Raw genomic sequence first — 21,683 nt, forward strand, 5'->3', positions numbered from 1 at the left:
TTTGCCTCCCAGCCCTGCCCAAGCTCTCACTCCAGCAACTGCTGTTCGATCCATCCCCTTCGATAAGAACTTGCTTTTGTTCTCCTCCTCCTCCCGGCGAGCACCAGGCTGGGACACAGCTCATCGGGGCTTCTCGTCCAGAAGGCTCAGGTCCTGCAGAGCGCCTGCTCTCGCTGCCACAGCTCGGAGCAGAGCTGGGAAAGCAGGGGCGACAGCCGCAGCTCCAGGGACGGATGTGGGAGGGCAGCTGGAGAGGAGGGGCGTTGGAAGCTGGGCTGTAGCCGTTTTGCCTCTGCTCCAAGCTCCCAGCGCAGCTTCGTCCTCAGCCTTTCTGGCAAGGACTCTCCTCTGCCACAAGAGCTCCTCCAACAGCGACTGCAGCTGCCAAACCTGCGGTTACATCTTGGGCAAGACAAATTCCCCAGAACCCTTTTTCCCAGCTCCTGGAAAACCTGCACAAGTCATCCTGCAAGGGACAGACAGCGCCTGCGAGAGCTTGGAAGGATTACCCAAAAAAAAAAAAAGCGCTCCCTAAAGCGAAGGCACAGAGCATCAGAAGACCCAAACATTCAGCCTCTGGCCACCACCAACACAGACCTGTCCCATAGCAATCAGGGCCACAACGACCGGTCCCTGCCTTCCAGGCAGCCTGGCTCCATGGAGGAGCAAGAAGATGACTTGGTGCTTTCCCTTGGAGCCAACACCCACAAGTGCAGCCTTCAGACTAACCAAACAGGGTCCCCACCGTGCTGGTCAGGAGCGACCAGCAGTGGCCCTGAAGTGGTGATTGTACCAGTGCTTTTTGGGCTGATCTTCTTCCTGGGAATGGTGGGGAATACACTGGTGCTGGTTGTTCTGGGACGCCTCTGGCCTGGGGGACGCCCATCGCGCAGTGCCACCAACATCTTCATCCTGAACTTAAGCATTGCAGACTTCTCCTTTCTGCTCTTCTGCGTCCCCTTCCAGGCCACCATCTACTCCCTGCCAGAGTGGATCTTTGGTGCCTTCTTTTGCAAGTGGGTGCACTACTTGGCCATGGCGACAATGCTGGTCAGCATCTTTACTCTGGTGGCTATGTCCGTGGACAGGTACATTGCTGTGGTTCATGCCAAACGTTCATCTTGCATCCGCAGCAAGCGCAACGCTGCCCTTGGCGTGGGCGTCATTTGGCTACTGTCTCTCCTCATTGCCATCCCTGTGGCCCAGCACCAGGCTCTGGTGAGCGGCCATCAGCAAGCACCCAACAGCTCCTTCTGCTGGGAGCACTGGGCAGATGGTTCAACAGCCAAGCAGACATACAAGGTTACCATCTTGGTGGTGGGATACCTCCTGCCCCTGGTGCTCATCACCTGCTGCTATGCCAAGGTGGGTGAAAAGGCTGTCAGTAGCGTTCAGAGGAAAAGGGCATCCCCAGACTCTTGGTGGCTCAGATTTACACACTCAAGCTACTCAGCCAACACAGAATAGATCCAATCCTTTTGTATCTCCTTCTGGGAGAGATTCCTTCTCTGGGGCAGGGGGAGGGAGACTAAAGAAAAGAGAGAAGGGAGGGAGGGAGGGAGGGAGGGAACAAGAGAAAGAAGAAAAAAACACACCCAAAAACCTAGTTCCCAAAAAGGATTTGCAGCTACTTCTATTCAGGCACAAACTGCTGAACTGCTGCAAGTTCACCCCCAGCCTGCCACCTGAGTCCCTTTAAGGCTCTTGTTGTTTTTCCTACCAGTTTGTCCTCTCTTAATAACAAATGCTTGTTCCTGGTAGGATAACTAGGTGGGAGAAACTGTGCAGAGAGCATACAGAAATAGTATTAAAGACAGCTTCCCCCCCCCCTTTTTTTTTGTGATGTAAAGCTCAGTAAACTGGCGAAGAGATCTCAGCATCAGAGTTTTATTTGACAAGGGATCTTTTTCTTTCTTCTTGTGGATTGCTGTCATTGAAGTTTTTGGTCTTGCTTTACTGATCTTAAGTGCATTTGAGACTGACAGTAGGAGTGTATGAATTGTGCTGGCATACAGAGTAAATTTTCTGCAAATTTTCTATTAATCTCCTATTGGATATTGCTTTGGGACTGCCAGGGGTGGACTTCCAGGACAAGGCACTTACATTTAAGCTAAAAAACTCTAAGCCTCAGGCCTTGCTTGCCATGGGAGGATAAAGCCATGTGTCCTGCGTTGGAGGGCGTAACTCCCACTGCCGCAGCCTGAGCTGGCTCTGTGCCCCCCTGCCTTTAGGGAGCACGCCGGCAACCCCAAGGGGAGCCACATCTAACAGAGGCATTTTTTGTTAATTAATTACTTGAGGTAACTTAGACTTTTAGCTCCAAAGGTCCAAGTGTAATCTTTGTCGGGTTACAGCAATGCTGTAACCCGGTTCTGAAAGGTTTAACATAAACATTGCTAATGGAGAATTTCCCAGCAGCACTCTAGCATTTCTTATGACTCTCTCAGACATGCTGAGAAGTTCAAATCCTAACATATGCATATTCAGTTTCCCATTCAGTATATTGCTCCTTTTTCTTTTTTAGGTTTTATATCATCTCCATACAAAAGTAAAGAACATTTCCAAGAAGTCAGAGAGATCAAAGAAGAAGGTAAATATCTTTGATTTATTTCATCTGTGTACCAACTACAACGTAATAGACACGTCAGGTCTCTGGAACAACTTGATTGCCATCTATTGCTCTCTATAGACATGCCTGCTGGGCTGCCTTTGTCATTTATTGGGCTATAGACTGCAAAAAGATCTGGGTTTTTGTGTACACTTCAACGAGAAAAAAGGCAAATAGGTGAAGAACCCTGGAAGTGAAGTACCTCCGTTTTGATGCAGTTTGCATTTAAGATCTTTACTAAGGTCTGGTTCTAAGCGCATGGTGGATTCAGGACCTGCTCAGTATTTTTGATCCTTTTGTCAGCGAAACCTCAGGGTTATCCCTGCTCAAGCTGTCTGAAATCAGTAGAATTTCAAGTATTTACTGGGGAAAATATTAATCACAGATTTTTTTCCTTTTAAGAACAGAGTAGAAATTCAGAATATATGAATAAAAATTTATAATAATTTACTTTTGAGTAAATAAGCCATAATTAATAGAAGTTTTCAGGTAGCAAAACTCACCAACTTCAGTGATACAATATCAGATTTACCTGACATGAAAGTGCAAACTGTTATTCCAGTCAGTCATGTTCTCATTATCGTGCTTACAGTGATGAGTGAAACCACAGATTATCTGGCCAGCCAAAGACAGCAAGTAATGGGGCACTATCACTAGCTGCTGCTGGTGCAGCTCAGTCACAGCATGCTGGTGGCGCAACAACCGCACGTCCCGAGCACGCATGGCCATGATCCTGCCCATGACCAAAAGGAGGATCATTACAGCAAACACCGCCATTTGACCAAAAAAGGATGTGAGACATGGAAAGCATTGCAAGGCTTTGGTTGGGCTCCTGCAAAACCAGACACGGCCCCCACAGCTGCAATGAGCTGCGCAGGCATGGAGCCCCGAGCTGCCTCTGGGCACGATGGGCTGCAGCCAGGGATTATCCGCCAGTGGCGGAGGACTCCCCTGCGGAGCCAGGTCACTCACGAGATGTGGGGTTCAAGATGCTAGATTTGAGCATGCTGCAGCTAACCCTGCCTAACAACCTAACCCTGCACTTCTAGTGATTCTCAAGTCTCCAAAGAGACCTGGGTAACAAAGGCAGAAAAATTATACCCCTGAACAAATCACAACCACCTGTTTGCCTCGGAGAGCAACCAGTCTTAGTAACTTCACGTTTTGTATGTGGCTATGGTACCACAAAAGACATTTACAGTGCTCATCAACACAGACACCTTCGTGATCAACCTATTTAGGAAAAAGCATGTGTATTTTAGAATGATTCACTTTGCAATTTAGATGCTATGGTAACATTTCAGACAAAAAACCTTACACTTTTTTAATACTAAAACAATATTATCTTCCAGGTGTATCTGCTCTGTAACATTGCTCTACAGTTTTATGATCTGGTCTGCAAGACATGCTGCTTTTAGCTAATTTAGAGCTATTACAGAGAGCATTGCCAGTCTTTTACACCAATGAATCCCAAATAGATTAAACTATAGATCATATTTAGTTTCTGCTACTACACTACATTCAGTAACAAACTCCATTTTGTTGGTACAGTACTTATGGGAGGCGTGCATCACTCCTTAGCTGGTCACACACCGACATTGCCTGTAAGGATGGAACTCAGCTGGAATTTGCAATATTACCTTGCAATACAGAAAGGCTACAGAAGTTACTAATAATACACTATATTGCATACATATAGCATATATATATATATATAGCATATATATACACACACACTCTATACATACACAATATTTCACTGACGTGGGAGTTACTTTCCCCTCTTCCTCAGGGCGCTTTTGATCATGTTTTCTGTGCTGAGTTCCCGTACTAAACATATAAAGCCTCACAAATGTCACTTCACTTATCTGCTTGTTCCTGAACCTTATTGAGACTAATGTTATTAATCCAGCTCATCTAATTTCAAACAGCTTCCGATGTTTATTGGAATCGTATTGAATCAAATTGCCTTTTCTAAGGCAATAAATTACACAACAATTAGCTGCTGTGTGTTGCCTGCTGCAGGAGCACCAACAGAGGTAGGTGAAACAAATCACACTGAAGGATGCCATGTTTCACTCTGCCCATTGAATTTCTGCTGAATCCTAGCACTGTAACAGATGTTCTGAGAATTAAAACCTGAGCAACAAAGGTTTAATTTCTGGGCAGATAGGGCAGACTACAAGTGGAAAGCACAGCCGGAAGCTGGTGTGCTTAACAGAGACATAGACACAGCCTACCCTGACTCCAGCAGCTACTATGACACGAGGCAACCAGAGACCTGCCGATCGTTTTATTTATTTAAACTATAGCAAATAAAGTGCTAAAAAGCACTGTCCTGTTGCTTAGAACTATTTCAAGAGTTTACGAGTTTGCCAAGTTGCTTCAGATGCCAAAATCACCTACAAATCCCTAAACAATTTGGATGCTTTAAATTCCCCTCCCCTCCTTTCCTTACCTATATATGGAAGGGATGCTACCACTTGTCAAGTCAAAAATTGCTAGTGACTTCCTACCCGTAAAGCAGTAAGTTAGAAAATATCATTTCTGATATTCACTTTTTTGAATGTACCTCTCTGCATTATCTTCCGACTTGACCTGTAGTTAGGTGAAAGATAGCTCTACAATTTCCTCAGCTTTGGGTTTCCTGATTAGGTATAACTGAAAGAACTAATATCGAAAAGTATCTTTGACTCAGCCTGTTCAGATAAGTTAACAGCAGAGCACTTCTCCCCCCCACCCAAGTATTTCCCTGGCTGTAATTCTGGAGCCCCCAGTAACAACTGTTGTTCCCTCGGCACAGTTAGGGCTGGTTAAATAAGTGCTCGGTTCAGATTAAAGCCAATTCAGATACATCCCTCCTTATACACACATACATCTGTATGTATACAGACACGCTGTCTTCCATAGTTTGGTACTCTGCTCAGAACTTGCTCATCTAGCCTTCTTGCAAGCCAGGCAGTATATTTAGCGTCCCTCCTCCAACTATGTTTTGATTCAACCACTTCTCTCAGCACTTTATGAGCAGTGCTTATTAGGTGGGTTGCAGACACACAATTCCTGCATGCGCTTTCCAAGTATACTTGAAATGCATCAAGTGTCAATCATTTGGAGCAGACCTTCTTAAGAACACTTCACATTGGAGCCTAATAGAAAATTTGCATGTGTGTCAGTTTTGTTAAATTAGCTTCCTTCATCTGTGCCTAATTGGCTTATTAGTGACAAGTACTTCTGTTTGTTTTTAATGCATAAACTTCAGAGATAAAGTGAATAGCTTTTGCTTATTTTGCTCCAAGATGCTTGACAAGTGAATCTTGCTTGATGTTTGAAAGGTTAATTTAACGTAAACAGAATATTTAGCGCTATGAAACGCGTGCATGATTTCGGTGGCCAAACCCTAATTGCCTTAATCTCTCAAAAGAAAGCAAGATCTTTCAACACGAGGTGATACAGTTACCCAACACGCATCTGCTAATTCATAGTGTGCATCTTGACCAAACCAAGATGGCAAACAAAGTGTTATACTGGTACTAAAGAGTTCAGCTGGAAACTATGACAACTCAGCTTCACCCTACTTCATTGCTACAATTTCAATAAAATCGGACGCTTGAGCTGTTCTCCTCCCACCCAAAGCGGAAAGCTTTCTGTTTTGGTTTTATGATAAGTAGTAAATTTTGCAAACAGCTATTTGCACGCATCTCACTACCTTCAGCTGGGCTAAATATGTGAGTATAGGTTTCAAAAGAATAAAATTTCAAGCTTAGAGTCCTCATTGTTCAAGAGTCGCCAGTGAAATGGTTGCCTGCGCCACCGCTGCAGCAGTTTGTTCTGCCATTAGCGTCCATGGGTTCGCCAGCCCGAATTCCAGAACCTGCAGCGCTTGGTCTGCTTTGTGCCTGCAGCTTCCTCATGATCAGGACGCTTCAAAACTAAAACATGCTTCACAGACGAAGTAGGGTTTAGGAAAGATTTCTCCGGACAGCATTCCAGATGGTGGCTGAAAACAGCACCATTGATTATTGTCCATTATAGGCTGCTTCCAAAAACCTAGGGTTGTTTCTAAAAAGATAGCAATAGCATGGCCATGCTAACAGTCCCAGTACTGTGCCAGCATATACCTGACTTTCCTAGTCGTATTGCTGCAGCAGATGAAAAAACAGCCACACAATACTGGATTTAATTCCCTCTGAATACATGGAGCATATTAACAGAGCCCAGATACTTGGCACTGTAGTTCAACCTCTCCCTTTAAAGGTCACACCGTCACAGTCATCTGTATCAATGCACTTTTTACCGGAGCAGGGTGGGGGAAGGATTCACTGCGCTACATTACCAGGCATTTGTTATTCTATTTGTTACTCTCTTGCCCTTAGTTTCCTCCATCACTTTTTTCCGCATTTTCCTGGCACAGCGTGGGTTATTTGAAGATATTTAGGGGCTAGGACAGACAGTAGGGCCTTACTTTCTAAGTCCAAGCCAAGCTACGCGTGGGCAATTTTGGCTAAGTGATTTTAAAATCAATTATATTGCAAGGACCCAGAGAGCTGAGATAGCCCTCCCTACAACCCCTGAAAGTTAGTGTTCAAAGAGATGCCAAGCAGAACAAGTTTCTTTAATAGTCCTAGGGATGACTTACAACCCTCCAGGCTTCTGCACATCACAAAAAATAAACAGGCTTGTGCTTGGGAGGCTGGCTGTAAGCTTTTAACTTACAACACAATTATGTTCAAACTACCTCATCTTTTTCAATCTGTATACACTTGAAAGTTTTCAAAGATTTCGCTTGCACGGAGGTTGATACATCCTGACTCCATATTCTGCTATCAAAAGAGTTTGACCTTTAATTCAGATTCCTACTTTACGTATTTGTTGTATATGCTTGCCATCTATAATATCAGTGCTGGACATCCTCAATTTAATATGCTTTTCTAGTTATACATAATATCTATGCCTTAGATCAAGGGAGAAGTTTAATACTTTTTGCAAGTTTAGACTGAAAATACACATGAAGAACCAAGCTAGATTGTGCTTGCAGCAGCAGGAGAGAGGCATAAGTGTCAGTTTGCCCATTTAATTCCACGCCAGCTGCACAAGCTCACCAGCCTTAAAAAAAAGAGATGGCATGATGCTGAAGATTACCCTTTGCAGTTTCAGACAATTGTTTGTTGAGGCAGAACAGCAAGACCATATAATAAGAAATCCCATACACCTCTCTACCCCAAATATACCTTATCTCAGCTATTTCCTTTCTGCATTAGGCAGAGTACAGTAAGTCTATAATTTGGCTCCAAGGAAAATCTAACAGTTTCCATTCAGACAGTGTTGAAAAGCGTTTCATAACAGCCAAGCCCTAGGAACTCTGAACATATATTCGCAATAAATAAGATACTCTAATAACGAAAATGAATGCAAGCCAAGGTCTATTCTGATCATGAAAAGGTCCTGTGGTGTCTTACTGGCCTCCAAAACACACCAGGGTTCTTCACTGTTTACTTCATTTTGTCCTTTACCTCTTTAAAGAGCAAACAAGTATTGCAAACTGAACAAACCAAAATGTCTTTTTAAGTTTAAAAAATGGTCTGGGGATGCAAGTTTCACAGCTCTCTTGCACCCGCTTTCTCAGCGGCTTGCTTGAACTGTCCTGGTCTCTGCACTCCTACTGACTTGCTTTTGCCCAAAAGTCAGAGCTGCAACCCCAGTCTTGCGTCTTTACCTCCACATATCAGGATGCTGCAGCTATTATGGATTTACTGTACCTAAACTGATTATGAAATAAGTGCTTTGGTTCCGTTTCGGTGTTACATCTAGATTCTGTTACAAAGCTTATGATTTGCTCTTCAAATCTCCTGTAACTCATATGGTATCAGTTAAAAGATGAGAAATACTCCAGTTCAGACAGGATGCCCAGCTAGCTCAGCACCCTGTTTCACTGGCTGCCATTAGATACTTACAGAGGAATGACCAAGGAAACAGGGCAAGGAAATGCCATAATTCACCTGAGCATTCTCCCAGCTACCAAGTATTTTCAGGGTTTATTTGCTTGTTTTTAAGTATCTTTCATTGGATTCATCTTTCAAGTGTTAGCCCATGGATTGCAAGGAGGCAGCCAAAGCTTTCGCAGGCGAGTTCTGTGGGTTAAGCACTGCTTTACTAGATTTGAACCTGCTTCCTACTAACGTCACTTCTTGTATAGGAAGAGACAGCAGACAGTTGACCCACTCAGCCGGTCACCCTTTCCATCTCGCAGCTCTGTAGATCTCTTTTGCTCCCACTCGGAGTATCTTTTCTGGACTGAAGAGTCCAGAAATCACCTACCTAGCCATTCTTACAGGAGCTAGTCTGTGTCTTTGGTTCAGAAACAGGTGACAGGGCCAACCATTTCTAATTCAGATGCACCCTTGTTGATACAAGGGGATGAGAACAGCATGCAGCGTTCAAGACACGGGTGAACCATGCTGATGTGGTAGAAAAGGAGTGTTTCTTGCTTTGTTCTCTATTCCTTTCCCAACAATTCCTAAAATTAGATTTGCCTTATTCTTATTATTTCCCCCTCTCTCCTTCTGAGCACTACTTGAGAACTGAGCTGATGTGTTCACAGAACTCTCACAAGCCCAAGATCTTTCTCCAAAATTGCAATGGCAAATTCAAAACACATCCCCTTCTATGAAGCTAAGACTGTTGTCTCCCTCAGCTCATGTGCTCATCAGCTTTTATTTACCCAAGCAGAAATCAGTTGTTCATCGCTCCTAGAGCTAAGTAAACACATACAGAATTGATTTGGGACACTCCCCAGAGCAGTGCTTTTTCAGTCATATAAAAATCAACTATCAGCATGAGGTAAAACATACAGAAGTCCAAGGCTGATGGGTGCTCCTGAATATCTTAGGCCAAGAGAGGTAGATGAAAATTGCACTGCATTTGCTTCCTTTTATAGTGAACTACTTCATTAAACTTCACACAAGTGGAAGGTTTCCATACAGCCTTAAGTAATGAATGTGATATTCAAGGCTTCAGCACCTAACAGCAGTAACTACAGCAAAGAAGCATGGGAGATCCTGGGATCCATCTAGCAACAAATATTAATCAGAAGTGAAATCCTGCAAGCTGTTCTGCTAATGAGAACCTAGAGCAGCAGGAACAGGGAGCATCTTTACCAATTAGAAGCTAATAGGAGTATCATAATGCTCATGAGCAGTTATTAATACAAAGTGGGTGAGTATTAAGAGCTTCGGCAGAGGAGATTAGTGGCATAATCATAGAATTGGAGAAACGTGCAGAGCGGTGGTCAGAACACTGCCAGCAAGCTGCCAGGAAAGGAAGAGTCTATCTCAGCACACAATGCAAGTAGCCGAGTCGACTGGATAACTCACTGAAAATCTGTTTGTTTTTATCCCTCCTCTTCTTCGTGACAGCCATCTCCTATCTCCGATGGCAGGAAATAAAGTCCCCTGCCCGCCGTCTCTCCAATGTGGCTTTCAGATCGCTGAAGAGCGGCTCATTCCAATATGTGGCCATGTGTAATAAGGAAGGGGGTGGGGGGAGACCAAAGGGTACCAAAGCCCTTCTCAGGTAAATAAAATCATTTCATTACGGGCTCAACTGAAGCAAAGAAAACTACTTCTCTACATTTAAGTTGGTTAAAGATAGTTTAGAATCAGCTGCTTGAAACCTTCTGCATTTATCACTAAGCTATAAGCTTGTTTCTGGAGTTCAGAATACGCTTTGGGACCTTTCAGATGTTAAAACTTTATGGACCAAAAGAAAAAGGGTGTTCACAAATGCGGGAGTCAGATTTAACTGGGGGAGTCAGTCAAATCCAACAGCAGGAGTCAGATTTGTAAGCAAGGGAGAGAAGAACATGGTACCATGAAAGAAAGGAGAAGCTGGCAGCTTCCACGTTGCACCTTGGCTTAAAGAGAAACTCTGAGCAAAGGAACACCCTTGACCAGTTTCCGCACTCAGAAAACAGAGGCTCCCAGAATCGAGGGCCACAAACACCACTTTCCTTCAGAGAAGCAGGTAAGCGCCTCCAGCATTGCGCTGCTACAGCGTGCCGAGCCACACGTCCTCCCCGGGCGCTGACGCAATGTACCTGCAACATCTCAAAACAAAAGTTTAGAGCAGCACTGCTAGTTATACTTTTTTTCACTACTGCAAAAGCCCATTATACAGCCAAGGGAGGAGCTCTGTAGCTTATACAAATCCAAGTCTGTGGCAATCAAAACATATACCAGCTGTCTCTCAAACTTTAAGGAAAAGATGCAGGTTACAGACAAATGTAACAGGAGAAATGAATCCACCAGTAAAACACCTAACCAGATAACCTTTATATTAAAAGTCAAGAGAAAAGCCATGGCTGACGCACAGATGCTGAGGAAGCATGGTACGGTGCGAAGAAGCAGCAATAATTTTGCCTTTGGAGTCACAGCAGTACATTTATTGAAACTAACTTGAGGGAGCGAGGGGAAGGAAGGCTCAAAGCCCAAAACAAATACGTTGTATCTCCTGTCCTCCCACACAGCAGTAATAAAGGAAGGGTCAGTTGTTATTTGCTAATAAGCCAGCACAAAAGAGCAGGTACAAGCTTCTTTGCACTTCTTCCTTCGGAACCGTGGAAGAAAAGGGAAGGGAGGAGGGAAAAAAAGAGCAAAGGGAGGGAGAAAAAAAACAATTATTGCCCTAACAAAGCCCAGCTTTTCTGCAAACTATGAGAAGGTTTTGTTTAATGAAAACCCTACTGAATATTCCTTCCCATTTCTGTTTGACTGAGGTACAGAGTACAAACAGATGGTCTGATCAACAACAAAAGCATGCATGAACAGCTAGCTGTGTTAAGCTATGTCTAGACTGGGTCAGGAACGTGACAGGCTGTCTACCTTTGGACTGCTCTGTCCACTGTCTATTTGAATCATGACAATGCTTATTTATAAAATGCATCAGATAGTCCTGTTAATGATAAACGAACCCATGGAATATTCAAAAGACTCGATTCATTAGTGGACAACCCTCATTTTGCCCTCAACAAGTTGCCTGATAAGTTGAGGCAGCTTTATTGATAAACTTATCAAGAGTAACAGCTCCAAACACACATTTAATTAAATGCTAAAGACTTTATCATCCTCAAGAATGAGGCATCACCCACAAAAAGTGTCTTTAAACATCTTCCCCATTGCTTACTGAAGGGCAGATGAAGACTAAAAGTAAGAAATAGTTTGTCCAGGGCTGAAGATCAAAGGAGAAAACAGAAGTAGAAAAGCAGAAGAGCTAGAAGGGACAGTCAAATCACTTGGGGAGATGCCAGAAGAGTGTGCAAGTAAATGCTAGGCAACCTGTGCATGGAAGAAACAGTAAGGGAGAAGCTCATCTATATATCTATCTATATGTGTGTATATATATATATATATTTATGACTCTGCTAATCTCTATTCCCTGTTCTACCATTAATTCACCATATACCTTCCAAACATGCTTACTTTGTCTGTATAAGAAATAAAGCACTGTTAGCTCCTTTTGTGGAGCTGCTTGAAAGATTTCTAGGTGTGCAAAATATTAATTATCTGCCTTCAGAATAAGGGACAGTCAGATAATTCACGCCTAGTACACCCCCACTGAAACTTCAGAATGAACCAGATGTCTAGCGTTTACTGTCGCTTTAGCTGTGCCCAGTTGGTCTATTAACTGGGCAAGTTGTCACAGTCCACTCAGCTCAGTTCCCCATTGCTAGTCACAGGCTATATTAACATTAGTGTTAGCTTCAGAAAAGCTTCCATGCTAAAAGCCAAAAGTAATATTTTGTTTCGGTTTCCTCTTACTTATATATTTCCAAACTTGGAAAGAATAGACTCAAGAAACATGTTTTGGAAATGGAACTTGTGTCATGAATTATGTATATTACTGCTCTAGTATTATCTGTGTTTCCACCTGCAAAACCCCAGATAGCTGGACCTCAGGAACAGCTTTGTGCTAATGCATAGCAACTGCAAATCCACTCCTTTTTACCAGCTCTATGTCGAGTGTGTGGTTTGTTATTTCACAATAAAAGGGAAAAAGACCCTAGGTATATATCCCTTATTCAAAGAAGCTTTCAGTGCTTGCAGCCCTCTAATTTAAGCAGAAGAATGCTATGAAAGGTTGTCTTGGTAACAAGCCTAAGCTACCTAACACTGACAGAGGGGGAAAAAGAAGTAGCACTGTTATTACTGGGAGAGATAAGAATGGAACCTGTTTATTAATATTTCTTTAGTACCTGTCATAGCACAGTAGGGAGGCTCGTGCCCACACCACCACTACCTCTTTGTCTTTCAGTCTCATCAACTTCTGATCATACCAATACATTATTAAGGATATCACCTGATTCCCAACACAGGCAGCTTTAGAAAGTTGAGGAGAAGAGGTTGTTCACTCACACGGGAACATGCTTTGTCACCTTGTGTCACAGGCAGGTCTTCGGGTCTGTGAACCATATGTGGGATGCAGGTACAGGATGAACACAGGTTCTTGCCTTTCAAAATTAATACCAGCTTACTTGAGAGACCTATTTGACAGAAAATCCCTATGTGTTTTTTTTTTCTTGTATAGAATAGACGCTTTCTCCGATCTGCGCAAAAATCTCAATCTGATGCAACAGCATCTTCCTCGAGAGGTTAACAGACACAAACCCCGCAGCTTCCGCTGGCCCGTTCAGCTCTTAGTGCACAGTTAAAACAAACTAAGGTGGTACTTCTGGCTCACAGCCAAACATGTTTTTCTGCTTCAATAATTGTCTTACTAAAAGAGATCATTGCTGTAGGCCCTAAGCAAACACAGCAAAGACGGTGCCTGTCCCACAGAGGGAAAACCCCTCAAAACCCCTCTTCATCATGCAGCTGATTTTTCTGCATGGTTGAAGTGGAAGACAAAACATTTTCCAGGTAAAGCACCCTTAGCCCACGCTACTACTGTCATAGCAAGCAGAATATACTTTAAGCATTTCAGTGCAATTCATTCAGAAATAAGACAAGACAAAACATTTATTTTGAACAATAATTATAATTCTACTGTGCCCTCGTGTTCTGCAGGTTTTAATAACCATACTTAGAAAGGTCTCAACAACGTGAAGAACCTGATCTAACTCCAGCTGTGCAGAGGAAGTAGGCCCTAGCCAGAGATTTAATAAAGAACTATTTCTGAACACAAGCGTAACTGCTTCATAGAGCTGCAAGTGGCTTTTAGAGTATTTCATTACTGAAAAAAACAAATTCCCAAAACAAGAGGGTTTTAAAGTTCTACACAATCTTTGGAAATGTCAGGAGCATCACAGAGCTATTATTGACGTGAAACAGAAGAACCTGGAAGACGAGCGGATTCCCTGCCATTTCACCCTGTATCTCAAAGCCCTTTTTGCCATCTCCTAGAACAAGCCAGTTTACAAACATTTCAGACATATTTGTAAAAATTTAAGCAGCATCTCCCATGGGTTCTCATGTATGCGACTGCAAACAGGTTTTGGATACGGCTCCAGATGTTCTGCACCAGGATCTAGCTACCTTGTATTCTTTCTGCTCAGAAGCAGCATAGCTCTGCTTTTCCCCAGAGCACGCTGTCCTTAGCCCACAACACAAAACCCTCCCATTAGTCAGCGTACATTCACAAACACTAAACCCACTTCATTGATGTGGGAAGACGGGAGAAGCCTTCACTGAAGTAAAGGCTCCACACAAGTGAAACTTTATAAGACACTGGAAGAGCCACTGACTGACAAGGGATAGATTGAGAAAAGCTCCAAGGAGAAATATTTCAGTTGTACTATTGTCTTTTAGGACACCAGAGAATCCATCTAAGACACAATCCCTTAGGAAACCAGGCGCCATTTGTTCCGCTACTCAAAGAATAACTTCCATACTTTTCCCATATTGCATTTCAAACAAGACCAAGCACGTGCGATGTGAGGGGCAGACTTACTCTGCTGCAGTTACATGCTGCAGTTTCCATCACACCCAAAGCAGGCAGCCAGCGAGAGTAGCAGAGAGCAGCAAACCCTGATTAAATGCCCTCCCAGTTTAATAATGGGAGCCCACAGGCACCTGCCCTCAAGCCCAGCCCTACCCAGCCACCTGAGTCCCTACGGAAACACTGACTGGGAGTCACGCTTAATTTGGCAAGTTGTGTCAACTGTGCAATGCTGCAGAAAAGCCAGAGAACATACAGAGGTCTTGCTGGGGCTCTTGCATTAGCTGTATGTCAGCAGGGGGTGAAGAAAGAAGGGAAAAAAACCCTTCTATTTAAAGAGGTTCCAACTTACGTATTTTAGGTTTGTTAAAAGATGTTTGCAAGCCTGACTCCTTGTAATTTCTATTTATATATTTTAACATAACAGCTATAGTGTTAGAGAGTGATTTAAAATGCTGGAGATTAAATCCTGTGGTGTTTCTCTAGCAGGCAAAACAACTGGTAGATGCAGCCGTTATAACCAGTGATTAAATGAGTTTTTGTTCACTAGAAAAATTACCCCTCTTTAGGAAAGTAATTATGTGTCATTCACTTGCAATCAGGGAAATGAATTATTGATATAAGTGTTGAGCTAGACTAGTAAAGCTGTAAACCTTAAGTCGAAACGAAACCTAAGGCTTCATCCATCAACCTTTGACTTTGCTGCTTTTCTGCTGCTTGCCCAGCAGTTCACGTTCTCCTTATGAGAAGGGCATCTGCACGCTCACAAGTTGTCGCAGTCATTCAGGCGACAAAATAAAAATACTAAACCCTCGTCACCCCTTTACCTTCAGCTGAAAAACCACGCAGCCTGCTGCGAATCAGGGGAGGGGAGGGAAGTCAAGTCATGCCTTTCCTCTGCATCACCTACAGCATCCCAAGAAGGAGGGATTGCTTCTCCGTGCCCCTTACCACGACTGCTTGGCAAGCTCCCAAAGGTCCCAGCCCTGTAAAAACACGGGGAAGAAGAGTACGCTGGGCCCCAGCGGGGCCGGGCTGGCCCTGCCGCAGGCCTCAGGCGCCTCGGGGCCCTGCTGGGTAGAAAATGGGGGAAAGGCAACATCCGTACGCTGCCTCAGCTGGACAGGCGAGGGCCCTTTCTTGAGGGCCTCAGGGTCTCGCTGAAGGGAAGCCAAAGCGACTTCTGGCTTGATTCTTCTCGCCGTAACCGGCGGTCAATAAAAGTCATCCTTCGTCCTCTTCAAAGGCTCCCAGGAAAATAAAATAGAAGACGTGCTTCTGTTGCTAGACAGACCTGTAGCTCTGTCAGGTGGAGGCATTTTTACTCGAGAAGGAAAATATCTTTTCAAGGAAGGACGAGTTATTTCTTGACGTACACCCTTCCGATCCCCCGAACACGAGCTTTACAGCAATGTTAACAGCAAAAGGCTTTATCCGCGCTAGTTGGCACCTCCGTCTCGAGGGACGAGGAGGAGGGCACCGCCGGCTGCCCCGGGAGACCCCCCCGCCCCAGCCCTTCTCCCCCAGCAAGGGCAGCAAAAGAACAAAGAAGCAACCCACCAAACGCCACACCAAAACCAGGAAAAGAGCTCACGCCACCCGGCTTTCCCTCCAGCCTGCGTCTCTCCGCGCGGCCCTCGCCTTTCTCCGCCGGCACGCTGAGGCGGCTCCTCGGCAGCCCTCCTCCCGCCCGGCCCCTCGCCTCACGCTCCATCGGTGACATCGAACGCCGCCGTTCTGGGAAAACCTCACCTCAGCGCCCAACCCGCGCAGCGCCCCGGGGGCTCGCGGGCGGCGGAGAGGGCGAACGCCCGCGCCCGGCACGCAGGGCCGAGCTCCCTGGGGTAGTTGTCTGGCTAGGAATACGTTCTGTGGACGTTTCTAAAGGGAGAACGTTTCATACTTAAAAAAAGGCCCTCCGCGCATGGCTTGCTCCGTCTCTTCCGCAAGGGACCTTCCGGAGAGATCTTTCTCCTCAGACGCAGGCGGAGGCCGCTCTTCAGTAACTCCTCTTTCCACGCGGCCAAACACCGTTCTCCCCCGCAGTTGTCTGCAGTAGCCCTGATGTTCCTCAGCCTCCTCGTGTTATTTCCGCTCTTCTGTAGATCGTGGTTAGCGTTACTGCTCTGTCCTCTGTAATATTTTGAGGTTTTGTAGGCACTAACTCCATTGCCTACAGAATTAGCTGTCTGAGCCAAAACCAGGAAAGCCTGGTTCTCCAGGGAGATGGGTAGCTTTTTAGCATCATTTCCAGTCATAATTTGTCCACCTGGCAGTGGCCAGCGTCGCCTGTGTCACGTTGCCTTCCTTACCAAAAGAGGAAGACAAATTCCTTCCTACTGCAGACTTGCCTGAGCCCTGTGGCCATTTAACGCGTGATCTTGTCTTTCAGACAGCCCAGACGGTGCTTCTCGTGGTCGCTGTGTTCCTGCTCTCCTGGCTGCCCCACCACATCATCACCATGTGGGCAGAGTTCGGGCAGTTTCCCCTGAACAACATCTCCTTCACCTTCCGCATCATCTCTCACTGCTTGGCCTACGGGAACTCTTGCATCAACCCCATCATTTACGCCTTCCTCTCGGAAAACTTCCGCAAGGCCTGCCGGCAGGTCTTCGCCTGCAAACTCTTCCTGCCGCCAGTTCCCGCTGAGAAGCTGGCGAGGATACGCATGGAGAACTTCTCCACCACGCACTCGACAACTAACGTGTAGAGCAGGCTCACAAGTGGAAACGCATTTCAGGAAGAAGTAGTGGGAAAGGAGAAATGTCTGCAGAAAGCAGTTACGCAGGTGCCCTTCCTGGAGCGGGGGTCTGCAAGAACGTGGACGCTGACAGGTTACCGGCGTCGCGGGAGGCATTTCTCCAGCTGGCTGTTAGGACACTTGACACAGCTCGTACCATGGCACCTTGTTAGGTACTGGGCTGCGTACATCAGAAATGCCTGAATACCCTGCAGTGCACGTTAGGACAAGCTCTAATGCACTTGTAGTTACGCCCACACAGGCTGAGCTGTAGGCTCACACAGAAGGTAGAGTTTGGACAGACCAGAAGAGGGCAGCTCATAGTGTTTAAACGCTCGTTCAGATGTGGACTACAGGTGGTGCGACATTTAGACAGCACAGATAAAAGCAGTTTGGGAAAAGTCTTTTCACCAAGTCTTTGAATGTGTCTTTGTTTCATAAAAGTGCTCAGAGTTTGATCGTGTGTGATCTACACTTACTTTTAGCTCAACAGCTGTGATGGGGTCTCTAATCTCTTTGAGGGCTTTGCTACAGTGTTTACCCACTGGGTAGTCAACGCTTTCATGTGACTTACCTGTCAGTGATGTGGGTGTCTGCACTGGATGGCTCTGTATCAGCTTATGTACTTTAGGGTCTGACCGTCTTTGTGCTCCTGAATGTTATTGCTACCGTTAATCACAGTCTCTAATAACTGTTTCTTTGTGAACATCAGTAGGAAAGCGAGATTTCTCAATCTGTCTAAGAGAATTGTGATTTTTCTGTTTGAAAGCAATGTTTACAAAAAGTTGTGTTGGTAAATGTAACGTTCTCTGAGCATATCTACCCAAAGCTTTTTATTGGCCACTTCAGTTTATAAATGCCAACAGGCCCAATTTTGTTAGAGAGAAGTAGTTTGATCAACAGTGTCCTAGCAACAGTTTTAGGCATTTGTAGTGAACTTAAGGTTACTGTTTGTGAATATAGAGAGTGTATATTACTTCAAGTTTAAGCAGCATATGGCTGACAGAACTTCATTTTTTCACTGTGTTGTGTAACTTGTGCATGCTGTATTAAAAACCTGGTACGCTGCAATGCAGACCAAGCTGTCATGGCCCTAACCATAACCTGGCTCCAGGTTCATAAACAAACATCAATGTTTTGAAGTTAAGAGTTATAGAAGATAAACTACAAATTATATGTTGAAAAAGCAGAATAAAACATCCAAGTAGAATTTCATAGAAACATCTTCAACTTCTTTTGTTATGGCTGTCAGAACACATGCAATTAATTTCTATAACATATGCTTAACACTGCCATCATTTCCTCTTTTAATATGTGTATTTTTACACCTCAGTGTCACACATTCCCACACTGCCTTTTACAAAAACTGGTGCACTTATCAGAAATTAACCTTCCTCACATTGTCCTTCCCCATATGTCAATTCAGAAAAAAAGACTACTCTCTCATCACTGATGCCCCTCAGATAGTTACAGTTACTGCTACAGATTAAGTGGATGGATTAATTATGAAGGAACATTACTACAGTTTGACCATGAATCTTGAATCAGAAGTCAACGTTTATGTGACACAAAGCAACTCATTTAACTTCTGTAGGGCCATCTTCCCTCTCAGGGAGTCTGTGTGAATTAAAATGGGTTGCATTATTTAGTGGGAAACTGCGGTTAACAGAGCATGGTATTACAGTACACATCATCTGCAATAATCATGAGAGATCCAAGTTTGGCCCTAACAACAGATTGATTTAGGCCAATCTGCATAAGATCTGTATGAGAAGATAAACATTTAACCTTCAAGTTGAGATTCCCAGCAACAAAACCTCACTCAGAAACTTAAAAAGGTCGACTCTCCGTTGAGCTGGGAAGCAGAGTCACCAGCCACCTAAGGAGAGGAACACATTCTCTGCGAGGCAGCTGGTAACTGAATATTTATGCTAATACAGTGAAGTACAACCTTGGAAATTGCCTTTTATTAGATTAGAGTGCCTTGTACTAGACTTGTGAGATGGAGTTAGCCTCAAATTGCTTAGGGAAAGCCGGCAAGCAAATATTCGCATTTCTAACCTGGAGTTTCTTTCATGCGCTTTACTTCATCTAAAACAACGTCTATTGTTAAAAGGACTCATTTCTCAGCAGATCGCAGGATGCAGTACAACGTAAGATGCATATATCAAATGGAAATAGAACTGCGTAAATTATAATAGCACAGATTGCCCTCAAGTGTCTGTTTTAAGGCTGTACCCTACTCCTCCTATTCACGGAGAGTAGGATTCTGCTCGTGGACCCATAAATTAAATGATGGGCAGCATAACGAACTTCAGATGAGAGGCAGGTAGCGTCATTCTGTAATGAATGGGTCCAAAATATAAAAGCTTCCAGTCTGAGTGAGTTGCTATCCCACTTCACGTATACAGAAGTGGAGAGCTTTGTACTCTGCAGAATAGTTTTACTACAGCTTGTAACTTCCCCTAAGTCCCTTACCATCCAACGCGAAAAGAGTACATGTGTACAATTTCTAGCCTTATCCTAACTGATTATCTACGCAAGTTTTCTGTTTGTTCAGATTTTACTGTCACACTGAGAGTAGCTCCAATGGCTTATTTCCTTTGAAGCCAGTGATTCAGAGATGCCTTTTTCCGACCTTTGCACTTAACCAGCTTAGTACTTCTACATACTGAGTTTTAGAAAAGGCAAAAGCGGATAGCATGGGAAAAACAGCCACTAAAAGAAAAAGCTGCGATAAATCACTGCAACAAAAGTCAGAGCTAAAACATTATTCTTGCATGATTATTTACCATGGATACAAAGTGGCAGCTAGACATGAAATAACCTCAGCCCCATTTTAATCCTTTCGGTTTAAAGCAGAAGAGAACAATGACATGGTATTCAGAAGAAACCTTATGCACTTGCTCTGTTACAACAGAACCTGTGAGTCCAAATACTGGGTTTTTTCTGTCACAGGAGACATCTCTTCGATAATTGTTTAAAAAACATCAATTCATAAAATGGACATATCTTTAAAGTATGTTTTAAACAGCATCACACCGGACACCATATTTCTCTTTGCAGAACGATGCATTAAAAAGGTGGCACCTCGTACGTGCGAGGAAGTAAGCGCTCTGCCTAAGCTACAGACTACACTATGGTCTACAATAGAAAAAAACAACTGTAATTGAGACATTGGCTCCATTCCCAGCTCTACCACTGGCCCAAGCAGTTATTTTAGAGCACCTATACCTCAGTTTTTCCAACTGAGAGGTGAGGATAATCACAGTGATCTCCTTCCTCCAAGATACTGTGCATGAGGTAGATTGCTAAAACATTACAGTATCAACAGCTACTGCAGTGAAAATACAACTAGAAAGTTTAAGTTTGTAACACAAGAAAGAGCAGAAAAAGCTTTCAGGCTTTTTTCCTGTTGTTTTTATACAACATAAAGCAGCACAGATGCCCTTTCTCAGGTGAAAGGTAACCATAAAGTGACAAATAAGAGCTTGAAAAAGCCTTCAACTTTCTTGCATTCCCACCCAACTTTTGAAGTACCTTGCCTAGAATTCTCTGAATAAACCGCTATGTCACAAGAGGATCAAACATAATTGGTCCTTTAGTCTTTCCACACATAGCTATGGCAGGACCAGAAGGCAGGACCAGAAAGAATAAGCTATAACAAAGACAGAAAAACAATCTCATCTTTTTTTTCCTGCCACAGTAGCCATTTTTTAATAATGATGCTTAGCTGCTGTTGATTGGGAGCAATGAAATACAACAGAGCCGCACACCATACAGGCATGCTTTCACTCCAGTTTGAATTTAAGGCAAACGTCTCAGCAAAATCAAACAAAACCAACAGATGAGAAGAGACCATTCTTGGGCCTTCTCCAAGGGCATTCTCCTTGCCCATCATGTTCCTTTCAGGAAACCGTGAGTTGTAGTGCCTGTGAAAGTGACCACTGCAGCTTCCAGAACAGTGCACCAAGTTAACCTGTCCGCTCAGTTACACTTCTTCACTCCTTCAGCCCAGCTCGCACCCTTCAGGTCCCTGACTCAACAGCTCCCAGTTTAGTCCCCACAGGGCCATCTATTGCTGCTGGGCACCTTGAGTCAAGCCACTTTACGCAGAGGCTCCTTAATAGAGGACTCCATGCCTGGGAGATCAGTCTTTTTCCGGGCGGCAGTCTCTATCTTCCGCACCAGGTCAACATCCCACCGATAGGTGACAAAACTCACCACGGCTCCGGGCACCTTGCTGCCGACCCGCCCCACCCGCCCGGCACGGTGCAGGTAGTCCTGCAGGGTGGCCGGGAAGTCATAGTTGACCACCAGCTGCACGCCGCTGGTGTCCAGGCCCCGGGCGGCCAGGTCAGTGCAGACGAGGACGTCCGCCTCGCCCCTCTGGAAGGCGGCGAAGAT

The 21,683-nt window shown here is 44.4% G+C and overlaps 1 protein-coding gene across 1 annotated transcript; it reads left to right on the plus strand.

The window, feature by feature from the left end:
• Positions 1–657: 657 nt before the first annotated feature.
• Positions 658–17,246, plus strand: LOC104146307 (galanin receptor type 1). Its single transcript, XM_009678276.2, has 3 exons — positions 658–1,365; positions 2,525–2,590; positions 16,929–17,246. The coding sequence occupies exons 1-3, from the start codon at positions 658–660 to the stop codon at positions 17,244–17,246; spliced, it is 1,092 nt and encodes a 363-aa protein (XP_009676571.2).
• Positions 17,247–21,683: the final 4,437 nt, after the last annotated feature.

This window comes from Struthio camelus, chromosome 10 (assembly GCF_040807025.1).
Source record: "Struthio camelus isolate bStrCam1 chromosome 10, bStrCam1.hap1, whole genome shotgun sequence".
Taxonomy (NCBI): Eukaryota; Metazoa; Chordata; class Aves; order Struthioniformes; family Struthionidae; genus Struthio; species Struthio camelus.